Source organism: Perca fluviatilis, chromosome 3, assembly GCF_010015445.1.
Source record: "Perca fluviatilis chromosome 3, GENO_Pfluv_1.0, whole genome shotgun sequence".
In the NCBI taxonomy this organism is placed as follows: Eukaryota; Metazoa; Chordata; class Actinopteri; order Perciformes; family Percidae; genus Perca; species Perca fluviatilis.
In genome coordinates this window covers 23,481,083-23,499,438 of record NC_053114.1, presented here as the reverse complement: position 1 = coordinate 23,499,438, position 18,356 = coordinate 23,481,083, and the positions used below count along the sequence as shown (strand labels likewise).

General features: G+C 39.7%; 1 protein-coding gene across 1 annotated transcript in view; it reads right to left on the bottom strand.

The window, feature by feature from the left end:
- igdcc3 (immunoglobulin superfamily, DCC subclass, member 3) overlaps nucleotides 1–18,356 on the bottom strand; it is a 73,608-nt gene that overhangs the window by 17,318 nt on the left and 37,934 nt on the right. Inside the window, exons 6-7 of the mRNA XM_039795792.1 lie at nucleotides 15,924–16,082; nucleotides 8,895–9,060 (exon numbers count right to left, since the gene is read on the bottom strand). Of these exons, the coding sequence (XP_039651726.1) occupies nucleotides 8,895–9,060; nucleotides 15,924–16,082 (325 nt within the window). The remainder of the gene's footprint in view (nucleotides 1–8,894; nucleotides 9,061–15,923; nucleotides 16,083–18,356) is intronic.

Sequence of the window (18,356 nt, the reverse complement as noted above, 5' to 3'; positions counted from 1 at the left end):
TTAACATTGACGTGTTTGTTAAAGTAGCTGAAATAAAGCCACTAAATTCTGTTTAGCCAAGATACAAATTTGTTTACGATAATAACGACGAGACAAGACCCCCACACACACTCACATTGCCGGCTGACTTTGTCTCTGTATTCGGTCTGGTTCTGGTGGGTAATTAACGCAGATATTTGCTGATTGGCTCTCATAACGGGATGAATGGGTGGCGCATGGCGCACCGGCATGAGTCCATGAGGCAAATGTCTGTGATTACTCCACATTTTAATTGTGAATGGTGTGTATGTTAGGCCATACAGTGTGGTTGCATATTACAGTAAGTGCTTTGGGGTCCTTCTGTAAGTTATTTTGCAGTACAATGGTCCTGGAGAAAACTACAAGCAACCACAGGCCAATCAATCAGCCCGTTCCAAACAGGCACGGTTCGAACGGGCAATGTACTAGTTTTTCAAATAAGGGGAAGAAAACCCTCTGGCAAACCAGACAAACAGTAGATTTGAATGCCACAGGAATTTCAAGGTATCCTGCAGCATTCCGCCTTATCTGTCACTTGCAGCTTGTCAGAACTACTCAGACCGATTGTCATCTTTCTTTGACGGACAGGTTGGATCCTCCGTGTATTAAATCAAAAATAATTAAGAAATGCCAGGACGATCCTGTGAAGGAAAAGCATGCCATTTATTTAAAGAGCAACATGTCAGCCGTGTGTGGTTTTCGTGGTCTGTCACTGGTCACCTTCTGGACCTGTGAAATAGGACATGAGGAAAGTGGCATTTCAGCTCTCGGCAAGTCATACCAGTCTCAGTGTGGTTTGTGAAGATGGATTTGTAAGGACGGAGGAGTGCTCTTTTGGGTCAGCTGGCAGGATGGAGAAGTAAATCTTTCCATTTCCTTTTCAAAATGTAGGTGCTTCGATACAATTACTGTACGTCTCTAATCTGGGTCAGCATAGTCTGCGAGGAGGAAGAGTATATTCGCTCCGGTCTGCCAGGTGGATTCAATCTGGATAATTATCAGGTCAAAGAGGCCCTCTGTATTTCACCCTTTCGGAGCCAATCTCACCTCTGACCCTGGAGGTGGCAGCACTCGCCAGCCCTCAGCTCGCTACTCAACCATCACATTTCTGACAGCCTTTCATATCAGCGATGGATGGAGTGTTTGCAGACAGGCAGCCCTGACCAGACGCCACAGATGCAGCAAAGAGGCCCCCAGGGACGCACAACCCTGATGCCACCGGGCCTGGATGGGCTTCCTGAGTGTGTGAGGGGAATGCAGGGAAATTTCACAAGACGTTGCTTGTTTCAGAAGGTATAGCATCCAACCGCATGTGTGCTCACACGCATTAATGCACACACGTATACATGTCTAGCCACATACACGGCACAGACTGATCCTGCTGACGTGTAGCTTATGAAATTCCACACCTGCTATCAAAACTTCCTTTCCAACTTCCAGGATGAAAGCTTTAGTGGTTCAAATATTTCAGAGTATCGGATTATTTGAAAAGTTAAGAGAGAAAGTAATTCAGGGGTATAAATATTACATTGGCTTCCGATTAACTTCAAATTTCGATCAAATTTAAAGTTTTGGTTCTGACTTATAAAGCTTTGCATGGTCAGGCTCCGGCGTATATCTCGGACCTGCTCCATTCATACACTACGAATAGGCCCCTCAGGTCTTCTAACCAGGGATTACTGGTTGTCCCACGCACCCGTTTAAAGACTAGAGGTGACCGTTCCTTTGAAGCGGTGGCTACAAACCTGTGGAATGCTCTACCTATTGTTTTACGTTCTGCAGTCTCTTTTGAAGCTTTTAAAAAGCAGCTGAAGACGCTCTTGTTTAAATTTGCTTTTGATTCATGTATGTAAAATTTTGTCTTTTATTGATTGTTTTTAGTCTTTTTAGTTGTATAACTTACTATGTTTTGTACAAATGTCTGTGAAAGGTGCTATATCAAATAAACTTATTATTATAATAAAAAAATGTAATTCTTCTAAATTAGCTTGTATACATATTCTTTTAGTTAATGATCACAGCATATAATGATTGCATCAATTTAAGTGGTTTTGCCAAAATTTTGTTTAGTTTAGTGTCTCTGTTGAAGTAGGTGTTACTCTCTTCTACTCTGCTGCTGAAGCTGAAAATGTAAACCACATTTCTTTCTGTACCAGGACATTTCTCAGAAAAGACCTGATGGATGTCGGATGTTTAGAGTAATTTGTTCTAGGTTGAATCACAATTGTGTGAATTAATCAAAGACCAAGAGAAACAAACAGGAAAATCATTTGGTCTATCAAGTAATACTAGATTTATTTATTGAAATAAATTAAGAACTCTGCAAATTAGATTACTGTACTTATAAAGTTATTTTACTGGACAACTGTTTAATTTCTAGAGGAGTCTTTACATTGTTGTGAATATGTTACATACCATTTTGCGAGAACTATGAACAAAGCCTCTTTAATCTGTTAAATTGGTATCAAAAATTGTAACACTGTTTTTTTCATCCTGAAGATTTATCTGCGTGAACCTACCTTGAAGCAACCTCTTTTCTTTGGAGCCTCTTTCTTATCTATCTACTGATCAACGAATTGAATGGAGCAACTGTTAGAAAATGTATATATTCCTTTGTTTCTCATTAAACCTTTAGAACATTGTGAACTAAACCCTGCTTTGTGTCACTTTGTTCTCCGAGATCTCGTAACTGCTTTCAGAGTGAACTAACAGAGGTCGAGCCAGAACTTGATAGGATACGAACCACAAAACAATCGTGATTGGATTGTTTCATAACAATGATTTAAACCTTTTCTCATTTAAACATTCTCAGTAAAGAAGATTACAACATTACACAAAGTTCAGTGTACCTCTCATTTAATCTTTTTCTTTTCAAGATTTTTTCAATGAGATAGTTTGGACTCAAGTTTTAGAATTCATTGATCTACATTAATATGCAACAGGAGTGCAAGGCCACCAAGGATCGATACAATGTGTGAGGAAATAAAGTAGGATGGAAAGTCTGAGTGAGTGAGAAGAGAAGAAGAGATTTGGGAGGTATATGGCCAGACTTTGGGCTGTTTGCTTGTCTTACATGAGCTCCAAAGCCAAGCTGACAGGTTGACACCATCATTTACTCATCAGTTGAAGGTCACTTCACGGACTGACGGATAAGGCCGTGGGTCAGGGGAGTGGCTGACAGTGGGGCCTGGGGCCTGGGGCCTGTTGTTTGGCTGTGTTTACTCTCCGTTGTCTCTGAGCAGTACCCCATCAAAAGCCAGCATGGCTATTCTGGATCCAGCAAGAGAGAAAGGGGGTGGGGGGGAATGGGGACAAAGAGAGAACAGGAGGAAGAGGTGGGGAAGGAGGAGGGGAGGAGCGATGGGCTGTCTGTGGCCTGAGAGGAGGGAAGGGCCCAGGGATATGACTGATTACAGGCAGGGTCAAAGTTCAAGGCCGATGCCCAGGCTCCAGCTCTCTGTAATGGGGGCAGGAAGGGGGATGTGGGGCACAGAGAGGGGCTGCAAACAAGAAAGGTAGGTCTGGGTAAAAGAAAGAGAAGAAAAAAGGAAAGAAAAGAAAACCCTTTGAAAGGATTCTGCAACGAAATGTCCAGGTTTGTGTGGTAGCCTGTTCCTTCAGATGTTGGCCATTAATTATAAAACCCCTCATGGCGCTCCCACACACTTGAAGCATGTTATTTTGTATGTAACTTAAACTACTCTCAAGTACATTAGAAAAATATTCATAGGATCTTTTTCTCAAATGTTCCTTCAACCCAAGATATCATTTATTTCCACCATCATCAGTTACAGTATCACTTTTTAAACAACACCAGTTGGATTTCAACCCTAACGATTATTACACTAGCTGATGTGAGATCACAGCTTGTACGTGTTGGATCATTACACGTGTCAGCTTTAGAGACTTAAGAGTGAGGCAAGTCCATAATTAGCAACAGCTCTCACAGAGGCTTCAAATAGCCACAATAGCGTGTTTTACAGGAGCCTGGTCAGCAAGGGCCAATAATGAATGGGGTAGCAATAATGTGTGTTTGTGTCTGAGCGTGTGTGCAGGTGTGTGTATGAAGGTCTGTTGAGACACAGCTTCAATCTAAGCATCAGGGTCTGTTTGGAGAAACAGCTAATCAGCTCTTCTCAGGCTTTTTCAACTAGCTGTGTCTTCTTTGTGTGTGTTTTGCGTGTAAAGTGTGCGTGCGGACGAGGAGTAAAGCGCAGCACGTTTTTGAATTTTCAAGTTTGATTATGCGAGGGCACAAAATGAATGATGGCATGCACAGCAGTGCTATTTGTGTGCACATATGGGGCTCACTTGCTTTTTGATTAATGTGTGTGCATGCATGTGTGTGAATGAAATGTACAATCGATTCCCCTTCCTTTCCTTGTCCGATTTGCTTTTGAAGGTCAGCATCTTGAGAGATGGCTGAGGATAGAAACCTCAGTGTGTATATTTTTACACAAACACACACACAGTCATGCCCACCACACTAATTAAAATATATCTGCTAGGTATGCTGCACTTCCTTTATTTACAAGCTCCCCGAATCCGACAGAGTATAAGAACAGAATCGGTGTGCTGCTCGGAGCTGTGGAATATCATTTGCATTCCATTACTTTTGTTTTATCTTGGTTCAGGAGGTCCATTTTTCCCTATGCCACACCACACTAAAAAACACGCCGCATTGTTTTTTTTTTGGCTTCAGGTCTTCTTTAAAATTCCATATAAAACTAAACCTTACAGGGTGGCTATAGTTGGTGTCTAATCATAGGGGTTGGGTGGTTCCACCTAGCCTCGTGAGACCGTCCTGATCTCGCAACTCCAGTTTTCCACTCGCAGATCAGTCTGGCATCTTGAGATAGAGAAAATGTGGAGCTGTTAGCCAAACGACCGGGCCAATCAGCGTTGGTTTTGAGGTGGGTTAGGTGGTGATAGACAGATGGTTTATCCAATAAGCTAACCAGTATTTTCAGACAGCGTTAGCCCTAATTCTGTTAGCTGCTCGCTAATGCTTTTTTTCTCTTGGATCCTTCTTTTGGAATATGGTCCAGGAACCTGAAATGGTGTCTTTTATTCCTAAATTCTCATTGCACAAACGGCAAATATCCTTTACTGACATGTTGCTTGCTTGCAGGAGCTAACGAGCTATGTTTTGCCTGCAGCAGCAGGGGTAGCCTGGCTTGTGGTGGTATTTTCATACGCTTTGTGGATCTGATTGGTTGATTTGGCCCGTCTATCACCAAAATAGGTGATAGACAGATGGTTCATCCAATCAGCTAACCAGTATTTTCGCCCCTTCCCAAAAGTTCTCCAACGGAAAGTTCCCAGATGGATATGCCGAGCAAATGCGAAGCAATCCATCTGGCGGAGTCAGGTTAGGTTCCACCGCCATCTCCTACAATGTACAGTATGTACAAAATATGTAAGATATGGGTTATGCAATGGACAATCAGACAAAAGTGTCAATGTGGACTAGCTGTTGAGCTAGGCACAAAAACCCCAACTCGTTCTGTCTATGGGCATCCTCCTGGCTCTGACATCTCTCCATTAATACATGTGTATAGGTCATGTTTGTGCGTATGTATTGTGTAAAAATAACAACAGAATTAATTTTTTTTATTTCCCCTCAGGGGTCAATAAAGTATGTCTTCTTCTTCTCTTACCACTAATCTAATTAGCAGCAAAGAAATTGTATTTTGTAGGAAATGCAATTTTTTATATTGAAGAAATCTGAAAACTGTTCCTCATTAAGTATTTCATTGGTTTGAATTAATGTTTTTAAGGTTACGTTTAGGCAACTGAAAGTACTATGTTCCACTTAGTGAAAGATTGTGGTTTTGGTTAAATATTGATAACATCAGCATCTTGTTCTTTAAACTGACTTATTCAATAACCGAATAACATTTTTTTCCTAACCTTAACGAATGGTTTTAGTCTAAACTGAGCAACACAAAGGACGCAGGACACCAATCCTAGTCCTGCCGGACAACCCACGCCGTTCTCCTTCTGTGACACATAAGAGCATCAATTAGTGAATCCAGAGAAAATTAATTGCCAACAATTTTGATAATGTAAAAGCAGTCCAAGACACCTTGATGTATTGACCATTTCTTATGAATTATGTAACCCCTGGACTTCTATGCACTATTCACACTTCGGGGACGACATGTTTCTGTGATATTATTTTGGTTTTGGACAAAACATGTCAACTTAGGCTTTGGGAAATTGTGATGTACATTCCATTCCAAACGATTAATTTATTAATCAAGTACAAGTACTGTAAACACGATTTAGGAAGCAGTTACGTTGACTCCAAAACGTATCTGGCAAAATAAATAAGTTGTATATCAATATTTTGTAGTAGACAGGATTAACAATCTGGATAGGACTGCTCTTCATATTCAGATAATAATAAACTAATATTACATTAGAAACTGAGAATGAATCAGACTGTTATGTGTTCGTTCTCCTCATCAGCTATGCAATGCAAAAAGATGCACACCAAGCTGCTCTATTCTCTAAATGGCTGACTGTATTTCCTGGTCAACTAGCTGAGTTTATGAGCTAATTAGCCAATGGTAGAACACAAGGTGAGGCCTGTCTCCTTAACCAATCACAGAGCAGGCTTAGTGATGAATGGGATCAACATTATAGCAGGTCTACAGCATACACTAATGGTGGAAATAGTGGAAAACGCTGTGATGCTCTGACTACCCGCTCTATCTTTCTCTCTCTCTCTCCCATTTGCTCTTCTTGCCGAATCATCATTTCTCTTTTGGCCACCTGTTCATTTTTCTCCTTTTTTTTCCATGTCCGGCCTCTCATTTATTTCTTCCCTTCCCTCTTTCCTCTTATGTTAGTCCCTTGCTCCATCTCTCTTGACTAATGTAGACTGGTGGAGGCAGGTGGGAGTGGAGCAGTGTGTGTGAGCGATGGAGGTGTCTGCTCCCTTCACTCACTGCTGCAGAGTGCAAGTATTGATTTTTTTGTGTGTGCAAATTCAATAAATTCAGTTCATATATGAATTATAACAACATAATTGGATGGTTGGCTGCCAGGGTCAACTGGAAAACTTTAACTTTCCACGTCCAGTAATGCATAACATTATTTACTCAAAAGCACATATTCTGGATAGCCAGAGTATAGCAGTTTACTGTCACACACCCAGCAGTATTAGCAACAGGCTGGACACACACAGTATGTTTGATCCTTTCAAGTAATGCCTTGAAACCATGTGCAGGAAAACTGTTGATCATGACACGTTATCAGCCATCATCTTGCAAGACTCAAATGCAGCTTCTCCAAGAGCAAAAAAGCTGGTCCATTCGTGTAATTACTCCTCTATATCAACGTTAAGATAGCACATTCAGTACCGTCTGCAAAACAGAAAACAGTCACTGCAACATGCAGCCTTTACAGTGTGAGGTGCTGAGAATGGCAACTAGCAGAGATGGTTGCTGTGTTCTCCTCCTCATGACATTCCTGAGGACTGCCATGGGAAAGCCTCCAACATACAGTCAATACGCGGCTTACATACAAAGGCACAAATAAATTGAGGCTCATTTCTTGGCAGGCGTGAGTTCCAGCAGCCTCCACTTTAGAAGCAACAGAAACGCAGAGGAAATTGAACATTTGATGATGCCGATGGTCAGATCAAGGCAGTAATAACCACTGATTAATACTAACATCCATATTAATTCTGTGAGCTGGGTCCAACTTTGTGAGGATACAGTGAGCGCCGTCATGGTTGGAGAGGAGAATCTGTGTTAATGGCAGTTTGCATTGTGTGATGGCCTGCATAATGTCTCTTTTAGGTTATTTTCAGATAAGTAACAATAAAATCACTTTTTGATGCTACGTTACCCTTTCTAAAGGGGTTTTAAGGTTATAACTTCTTTATCAAAGGTTTACAAATGCTTTATAGATCAGTTAAAGCCATTCACCAAGAAAGGGTAGGGTGACTACTGTGGCAATAAACTCCTTTCTAATTAATAATAGCAACTTTGAGTTGCCAGGTTGTGTTTATCCTTTGTAATTGGTAATAATGCAGTTATAAATGTTGGTAATCCATTAATAAATACTTGTGGGTTTCACACTTTCTAGTAAGCTTTGAAGTGTACAGTTACACATGCAACTGTTGGTTAATGTTACTTATTGTTTATTGAATTTTTTCAATTTGTTTTTAATTTTTGTTTTGCTTATTTAACTGATTATTTTTTATGTTTTGTTTGGTTTATTTTTGATATGTCTGAAATAAATTTCTTCATCATCAATACGATTTTAAGAAAATGGATTTTGATCCAGATTAAGTAGGCCATTAGAGGGTCTTGAGAGGGACTGATTAATTTAAGAGCTAAAAAGACGAGTATCTTGCTGGAGGATAAACACCAGCCACAAGAATAATTCACAGCCTGGCAGCCCAAAAGTTACTCTTATTGATGGCTTATAAATGATCTATTGAGTATAAGTAAATCATTTATTATCCATTTTATTAATGGATAATACATTTTATATCAAGAGTGACTTATTAGTACCTAGAAGGAAGTATTCATCCTGCTGCATTTGTACATGTAGATTATATGTAAACAATAAATTGTTAGGTGTAAGCACTGAAAAGTCTCAAAAAACATGATGCCAAGAAAATTGGCATAAAAACAGCAGACCTCTCCTTTGCTTAACAACACTACAAATTACGATGCTAAAAAAAAGGCAGTTTTATAGACTATATACTGTAGACTGCAGGGCAGTTTCGCTGTTATTTTCTCCACACCATGAAAAATCTGTTGGTATTCCTGTATATATTAATACATATATCTATTGGTATTCCTGTATATATGAATACATTTACATAAGAGTAGAAAGAAGAGTTTTTTTTCCACCTGTTGTTGTTCCTGAGTTTGACGTGTCCCCCGGGCTCCAGAATCTGCCCATTCTTCAGCCAGGTGAGCTGGGGCTCAGGCTCGCCCTGTGCCTGGCAGGTGAAGATGGCGGTGGTGCCGACAGGCCGAGCGATGGACTGCGGAGCTTGAACAAACTTTGCTGGAGCTGAAAGAGGAGGGAGAGTCAGATAGGTTGGCCTCTTTCCCACAACCAAAAGGGCAGTACCAGAGAAACAAACTGGAAGATGTGAGCAGGATCCAGAGGTGCAAGATTTTAAATTACAAAGAAATAACAAAGAAAAGTGTTAGAAAACAAGAGATGAGGAGGAAAAAAGAGCAAAAATAAAGATTGAGATAGACAAAAAGACAGAAAGGCAAGACAGAGCGAAAATGAGAAAGGAAAAATAGGAAATGCAACAGGGTATGCAGTCTGTTATTTATTATAAAGAAGCAGTGTACTGCAATATAGGTGTATGGTATAAATACTGTTGAAAATCCATAATTCAGGGTCATTAGAAGGATTTTAAGAGACACCAGATCAATGTGTGTGCAGGAAAATAAAAGAGAGAGAGGCAGAGGAGCAGAAAAGTTGAAAGGAGAGAGCAAGACAATCAGCAACAGCACTACTTTGGGACTTATGTGCTTTAAAGCAGCAACACATTTACATGAAATTAAAGTGAGGCAGTTTATAGTTTCATCATATCCTGTTTAATCTCATACTACAGGCTTCCAGCTATGGTCAATTAGTGGTAATAACTCATTCATATGCAGAGAAGGGACTTTCTTTAAATCATAGAGTAATTAAAGTTACATCCGCTGGAGTTCAATTTCTAGCTTGGTGTTTTTTTTTTTTGAGCCGACAGACAGAGAAGTACCGTTCCATCTCCTCTGCACTCATTATTGTCCTAGCTGTGATCAGTGATTTGATAACCTGAATTACTTTTTTATGGTGATTATAACATCTCAGAATCTTCACTAGAGGGTAGAGAGCTGGAACACTAGGTTATTCACATTGCCTTCTGTGACCATCATTTAACTCATCATTACCTGGTGGGACTGAGTAACTGAAGTCAAATTGTACACAGATGTTGGCTGGAAATACAACATTTAATTATTTTGAGTGACTTTCAATGGAGAGAGAAACCTGGATCAGTCGGGTGACTCTAAAACAGTGACTATTCATAAATAACCTGTAACAATGCTTGGGTTTTTCTCAGCTTCGAGCCTATCCATGAAGACTTAAATTGTAAAAACAGGTCTCAAATATATAGTTACATTTTTTTTTAAGGCTAAATAATTGCCTTTAACTGCTGGGTATTGCAATTGTTACTCAGTTACTTAAACATGACTAAATAGTGCATTTGTTGGGGACTATTCAGCTGTGGATTAATACACATTTGGGGCACTATTAAGTTTTTGCAGCTACAGCGTATGTGGGATTGACTGAAAACAAGCACGTCACTAACAGTTTTTGGAGAACAACGAGGAAGAAGTTATATTAGCATTTGGCTACACAGACTGTAAGAAAACTATTTATTAACAAAACCTATTTTTAGCCATTCAAATGCATTTCTTTTGTTTTGCTGATATTGATATTTTTTTCCCAGTTTAATATTTTCCTTGTTTTACAAACACTGTTCTGTCCTCCCTCTTGTTCCTGTCCTACTCCTAATGGACAAAAATGTTCAATGTGTTTCCCTTTGGAAAACCTAAGGGACCCTTAGGCACTTGGATGAAGGCTGCTGACATCATGTGATGGTCCTTTCATTTATCTCTCCCTCTTTCCCAGCTTCATTCTCTCTTTCTTACTCAACGTGTTCTTTGAGGGCTGTCTTAAAAGGTCAAGGTCAGAGGGAGCTCGGGAAGATATTGATTTGCACCTGTAAGGGTGTGGGTTAGATCAGCAGCATCATCCATCCATCTTGCTCTGGTTTTTCCCTCTGGACTGCCACATTTTGACTCCTCCTCCAGTCTTTGTCTCTCTTGTCTGTCTTTTTGTACCCCAAAGGAGACAAAATGAACCTAATTGATTTGCTGTATCAGTGCATTTGTTTGTTTGATGTCGAAGTACTTTAGTCTGCATAATTTGGAGTTGGAGTTCCTGACCACTGTACTCCTTTTCTGAATTGATAGCCATTAACACCCACTCATATTCACAGAGGTGTCAGGTGGCTTATTTATACTAGACAGTCCCTCCAGAAAAACGCGATTATGCGATTGCATAATTCAATGCATAATCAGCCAAAGTCCGCATATTGATGCGGGGGCTGCATTTTTTCAAATATGCCGCACTTTCGCCGCATAAATTGCCGATTTCCATGCAAAATATGCGGTGCTTGCATGATTTCATAATCCCCGCATTTTCGTTGCAAAAAAGTCACATATATCTTAGCAGAAAGTTGAAAAAATGTTGCGTTTACTTCACTTCACACAAGAGCAGCCATTTTCCCCTGTTGCCATGGGAACGTTATGAAGTGACGTAATTACGCGACGTGAACATCATCGAAAAGCAGGTGTTGGAGGTTGATCTATGAATTTGACCTATGAATTTGACATGTACTTTGAGTCTCTTAAGTTGGTATCCAATAAGAAACCTATCTTAATATCTGATGTCTACTCAAATTTCTTTGGTTAAGTGCTCCTGCTGTCTATACACGATTTTTGAAAGTGTTCTATCTTTTGTAATCTTTTATATCATCCTCTGTTTAGACTATTTTTTTTTTTTTATTATTTTGTATATATTTTTTGTATTTTATTTGTTTACTTATTGCAATGACTGAATATCTGTAAACTATTTTTGGATAAGAATTAAAAAGTAAGGTTAAAGCAGGGTGTTGGAATCACTTTTTCTTCTCTTTATCATCAAACCACATTTTTTGCAAGTTCCTGCATTTTTTGCAAGTTCCCACAATTTCATTGCATAAAATTGCATAATCAAGGATTTTTGACCGCAACAATCACAAAAAAACTCCACGTTTTTCTGGAAGGACTGACTAGACTAATTCTACTACTAATAATAGGACATGCAGTAACATTTTCTTTTCTTATAATGAAATAGGCATAACCTGCGTTAATTTGGAGTTAACAGTACACCTTTGTTTACACAAATCAATAACAAAACCTTGACACATAATTAACATTAACCATGGCTTTTCCTCTTTGTTCCTGCTAGGGTAGATGCTTGTCTTAGACTTGACAGGCAGATGAAATGAAATATTGATCAGGATCAATACTGCTATGGGCTGAAGCAAAGTGTCATCCATCTGATCAATATGTGAGTGAGGCCAATGCTGGATGCTTGGTGACAATAATGCCCCGGGGGCCACCATCAACCGGCCTTTTCCTATTGGTCAAAACCATGCATTTCTCTAACCTACCAAACACTTACATGGTACTGGCTACAACACTCATGTGATAAAGAATGGACAAAGAGAATATTATAACATTATAATAGTCTTATAATAAAGAAAGTGGCATAATTAAAGGCGAATTAACAGTTTTGCATGTTATAGCCTATTAACTATACATTTAATTTATATAAAGGTCTTCACATTACTGCATTTATTGACAATATTTTTATACATATGTTTCAATATTAAAACATCCTACATTTTAGATTATAGAGGCTGTATAAATATATACTGAAAAAAAAAATATACTGAAATACTGGAGAAAAAAAACCAGAGGGCTGGGATTGCCTCCACGTGACTCTAATGGCGTTTTTCCATTACATGGTACCTTCTCGACTCTACTCGCCTATTTTGGTTTTCCATTATGAAAAAAGTCTGGTACCTGCCGACAGGTACTTTTTTTAGTATCACCTCCATCGAGGTTCCAAGCGAGCTGAGGCGATACCAAAAGGTGATGTGAAAACCTGCAGACTACTGATTGGTCCGAGAGAATCGTCACTAATCACTGCTAGCGACAGACGGGGGTGTCCCATAATACATCCATGGGGTGTCCTGAACAAACCCGACATTATAAATAGTTTAGCCAGCTGTGTTTTTATTGCTGCCTCCAGCTTCGTTTTGTTCAAGGTTTTTATTATTATTATTATAATATGAAGTCAGGACAATAGATTCGAACATTGTACAATAGTTATACAACATAAATGTGGATAAAATAAAGATTCGTTTTCCCAAGCCCATACCATCCCCATTCCCATAACACCCACCCCCCAAGCTAGGTCTTACATATTGACGCACAAGGTCACGGCAGTTTCCTGCGGCGTCGCTATGACGACCAGCCACGATCGCCTCACGCTTGAGGCGGTACTAAATCTGCAACGGAAAAATGAGGACAGGGTACCACAGCCGAGTCAAGCTGGTACTAGCAGTGGGTAAGCGCCATAGAAGACCGTTCCCAAATACGTGAAATGCCTACATTTTTACGTGGCCACATGCACTAGGGCTAGGCTATCAAAACAAAGAACAGAGAAGCTCTGATTACCACACACGGAGGAAGTGTGACTTCATTCACTGCTCAAGACGCCATTACTCCACTATATCTTTTAAATAGCAAATATTTGTTGATGATATAATAATGTTCTGAATATCGAATACAGACGCTTTAAAGATTCACTGGACTCAATTGAAGCCATAGAGGGAATACCTGACAGTGTTGTATAAAGTACTAGAAAGCAATACTTGAGTAAAAGTACAAGTATCGTACTAGAAAAAGACTTTGGTAGAAGTGAAAGTTACCTTTTAGAATATTACTTAAGTAAAAGTCTTAAAGTATCTGATATATACTGTACTTAAGTATGAAAAGTAATTTTCTGATATTTAATGTACTTAAGTATTTGAAGTAAAAGTAAAAGTTTTTTTTTTTAAAGCAAGCAGTTAGAACTTTTATTGTGGCTTTCTTATAGTAAAGCATATTCAGGGTTCCCATATCTTCTTAATCTCACTCATCAAATCAAAATCACATTCTTTTCTAGGACATTTCAGGCACAATTCTCTCAAGTTCAAAGAACAAACAGCAGATTTTTAGAGCTGACATCAATGTACAGAAACATTTCTTGCAACACAGGTGTATGACGTTATCTTCACCACTACCCTGTTCACCGAGTTCACCACTATCGTCGGGGTGGTCGCAGGGCTCAACATTAAAAAAAAATCCCCACTGGCCCCCGGGGCCAGTAGATCAGAGTTTTGCTGGCCTCTTCTACATTTTTACTGGCCCTGAAAGAAATATCATAGGGGTGATTGGAAAAGGATAAAAAAGCAGGAAAATATACACTGCACCTATACTTTAGAAAATGGTTCTAACCCAGCTAGCCACTGCCACTGGATGTTGTGCCATTAGCAGCAAAGCTAGACCAGGGTTCATCAACTACATTTTTCCAAGGGCCAGAATTTTTTTAAGCAGACACTCCAGGGGCCGGACTTTCAAATAAAGAAAATAAAATTATACCTAACGCATCATCTTGTTTGATATTTTCACTTTCTTACTAAATTAATGCTATATTTTATTAGTAAGCAAACCCCTAAAAACATGGAAAATCCATAATGATAACTAGATAGGCTACTTAACTAGAGAATGATCTCCGATTAGTCCTGTATGCCTAATTTGAAATAAGACAATTCTGTTGCTAAATAATACAACTGGCAACATCGTCAACAATGAAGAATGCGTCATTCACGTGCATATTAAGTAGCCACATGTATTTGTTTTGGTCTTATAATACATCCATACCGCTCCAGCCGAGGTGCTTCGTTTAGACAGCAGCTACGTTAACAAGAGTTTGTCCAAAGTTCAAGATTGTTTGCAAATTAAGACAGTTAGACTACAAACTGACATCTTTCATTTTAGCTCGTTTGTAAAGCGCTATTTGCAGAGTAGAGCTGGTGTTTGCACGCAGCGTTGAGGCGAGAGTGGACAGCGCAGACTGAGATCTGTTTCTACGTGTTTCTGCCTGTAGAACAGGTACGTGGGTTATTGATAAGTATTGACTCTTTAATTATGGAAGTTTTATTGTAGGCTACCTACTTACAGTAACGAGTGTAGCGTTAGTTCATCTGCGCCATCGGCGGTAAATAATCCTCGGTAACGCGTTTCCAGTCAGTACATGTGCTGCGTGGAAATACCGCACACACCAGTGACTGTGGGACGCAACCAGCCCCCATACGTTTACTGGCCGGGCCATCGGGCCAGTGCTTATGTCGAGCCTGGTGGTCTACGATAACGGGAGGTCCTCCGGTAGGTGCTCACATGCGGGCGATGCGTAATGCTCTAGGAGCAGTGATTCGCCAAACCTCCTTTTGCAATTGCTATCGCACATTTCTTCTAATTTTATTTTTAGTAACGAAGATGCTTAGTGTAAAAATAGTATAAAGTATACATTTTATCTAGGAAATGTAGTGGAGTAAAAGTGAAAGTTGACATAAATTTAAATAGTGAAGTAAAGTACAGATACGTGAAATTTCTACTTAAGTACAGTAACGAAGTATTTGTACTCCGTTACATTACAACACTGATACCTGAGTGGCAGCTATGCCTTGTTGTGACATTGTGAGTCTCTATACAATTACACCTCACATAGTTGGCCTTGTTGCTGCCACGAAACTATCAACATCTTATAATGACTTCATCAGATTTGTTCTCAAAAACAACTTATGAAAGAAAAGAAAAGAGTACAGCTATATGCTTATACATTTGCACCCAATAATGCACAAGGGATTATGTAAATATATACATTTTATCATTTATATTTTCATCTTCACCTGGCTGCCATGGTTGAGGATTTGAATCATTACACTGTGATTGGTTAGTTGGACTCATAAGCTGTTTGTCCTTGTGGGGACTCTTTATTCTGGCTATTACCGTTTGTAATGCTTGGTGGTGGTGATGGGAAGTCGGGGAAGTTATCATATGGTAGTTAGAGGGCCTTCACAGAGGTCCACCCACAGAATTCACAAGCTTTACCTAACAACCTCACCACGGCTGTATTTGTGTGCATTCAGTTTCCCTCCACAACTTCAACCGAAACTTTTGAAAATAGCACACTCCTTTTTATCCAGAACTCACCTTGGACCACCAGACGTCCCTGAGCAGTCCTACGAACACGGGTCCCAGGTTTGTTAGCGGCACACACGTAGACCCCTGAGTGCTGCACACCCACATCTGAGATCATTAGGTTCCCTGTGCCGAGTACCTGGATTCCCTCCACACCGATGGGACGGCCGTCTACATGGGTAAAAGAGAGAGAGAGAGAGAGAGAGAGAGAGAGAGAGAGAGCAGTTGAGAAGGAATTTATGTAGGGCAGAAACAAAAGGACCAGATGTGCACATGTACAGTATGTGTTCGTGTTCGGTGGGGGTGAACGGGGTGTGTGTACTAAAGTAAAGGTCAGAGTGGGTTTAAAAAACTAATCAAACGTATATTGCACGTTTACAGCCACAATTTGACAGAGGCAGTGCTATTTCTGGCCCTGTCAGAGGTCAAGGAAGGCAACTTTAACAGGGAAGTGTATGATTCTGAGAATTGTAATGTCTAATGACAAAGCAGCCAGCACAACAGACACAAGGGTAATAAAGAGAGGGAGGTCACCGAGTTTGTGATTGTTTTGTGAGCGTTCATGCTGTAATTAGTTGTCTTCACTGGGAGCTTGTTGTCAGAATGACATCCTAAAGAATTTATTGATCATCAGGTTTTTCTTTCAATTTTTTTTTTTTATTGTAAGTGCAGTTTCTTTAATGGATGTTCAGTTAATTAAAGTTTTCACACAGGAACTTTTTTTCTTTCTTCATGCCATGTCTGTCAAAGCCTTGTAGTACATTTGCTTTTAGGCAGTTACACAGGAGATGTTCAAGCCGCCACTGAGCGACCAGAAACTCTAACTGTAACTTCTAATCTCCTATCTCCTTACACAATCCATAGCCGCCTCCTCTCTGCTCTCGCTGTGTTTACATGATAAGTTCATAGTTTCCTGTGCTCCATATCTGCAGTCTCTACCCCAACAATGACTCCAGTCTGCCACTGGTATTAGCTATAGGGCCAAGGGTGCATTTTAATCCCATCTATGACTTCCATCTACAGCCTGTAAGCCTGTATGGTCTAGATTTGATGTGTTAAAAGACCAGGCAGGGAAGCAGGGTGATGGGTACCATGCAGGGCACATGCAGAGGCAGGAGCTCCAGCCAGAAATACAAACCTTATGGTCACTAGTCAGTGTATTTTTAGGTGTGCCTTCATATCTTTAATGCAAAGAATTAAGGCAGGGCAAGTTTTAATTACAGTGTGTGATCACATTTTTCTGTAAATAACAACTTCTACTACTGCATGTGTCAAAATAATACAAAACATAGCAATATAAAACAAAACAAACATAGAATTAAAGGGATTAACCATGAAACAGACAATTACATCTGACATATTAACGACGAAGAAAATATAATCATGCAATAAAATCAGTAAAGCTGATGTAAAAATATGATTTTTGAGATTACCTTTAATCATAAATTAGCTTGTCATCACAGCAAACGCACAGTCCATTCTGGATTTTTCTAACCAGATGATTGAAAAAGACCTTGTCTGAAGATCTAACCTCTCTCACAGCTTTCTTGGTGAAGTCAACAATTCACAAACCAGCCATTAAATCCATTAGAAGTAAACAGATGTAAGATGTAATCTTGTGGTGATGGATTATGAAGAGGACTATAGTTGTAATTCATCATGGCAAATTATTGAGATGAAATAAATCACACCAACTTGCCTGTCAAGCGGTTTTGCTCTGCGTCTGTCATTATGATGTGTTTTATGGCCATTTCTGCATTTTTCCATTATCACTAACTTACTTCTCGGTCCAGCGAGCTTTTGTCTTAACAAAAGCAGTCTTGTTCTTTTCTTGCCTTTTTCTACTATATTTCTTTCTTTCTTTCTCTCTCTCTCTCTCGCCCCTCTATCAGTTTCTCTCTGTCAGGCACTAATTAACTTAGTGTCAGAAAAGAAAGAGCACAAGCTAGCAGGCTGTGGTGCTGTTGAATGAACAGCAGCAAAAAAACTGGCATTAAGGAGTGACCGATGTGAAACTAGCAGATTCATTATGCAGCTTATCCCAGCCTCCCTGCCGTAATCTAATAGATACATTTAATTCTAGTGACATTGTGTAAGGCAATAGCCTCAATCTGATTATGCTCAACTGCTTGGGAGGGGCAACAATTTAAATTCGGAACAGCAAATCAAATTGGATAATAGGTAAAGAAAACAGATACCAGATTGAAAAATTGGTTACGACAGACTTTGAGTGATAGTCAAGAAAAATGCAGATGGCATGAGGGGGAAACTAATCATATCTGTTTCAGCACCTCATGGCAATTACTCTGAGGCTCTCGGATGCTTCGAAGGAGGTTCAACTCCATGAGGAGATGACACCCGCATTTATCAACACAGAGTCCAACATAATGTTTAGCCTCAAGGCCTAATGTTGAATCATACTGCCTCATGTATACATAATAGATG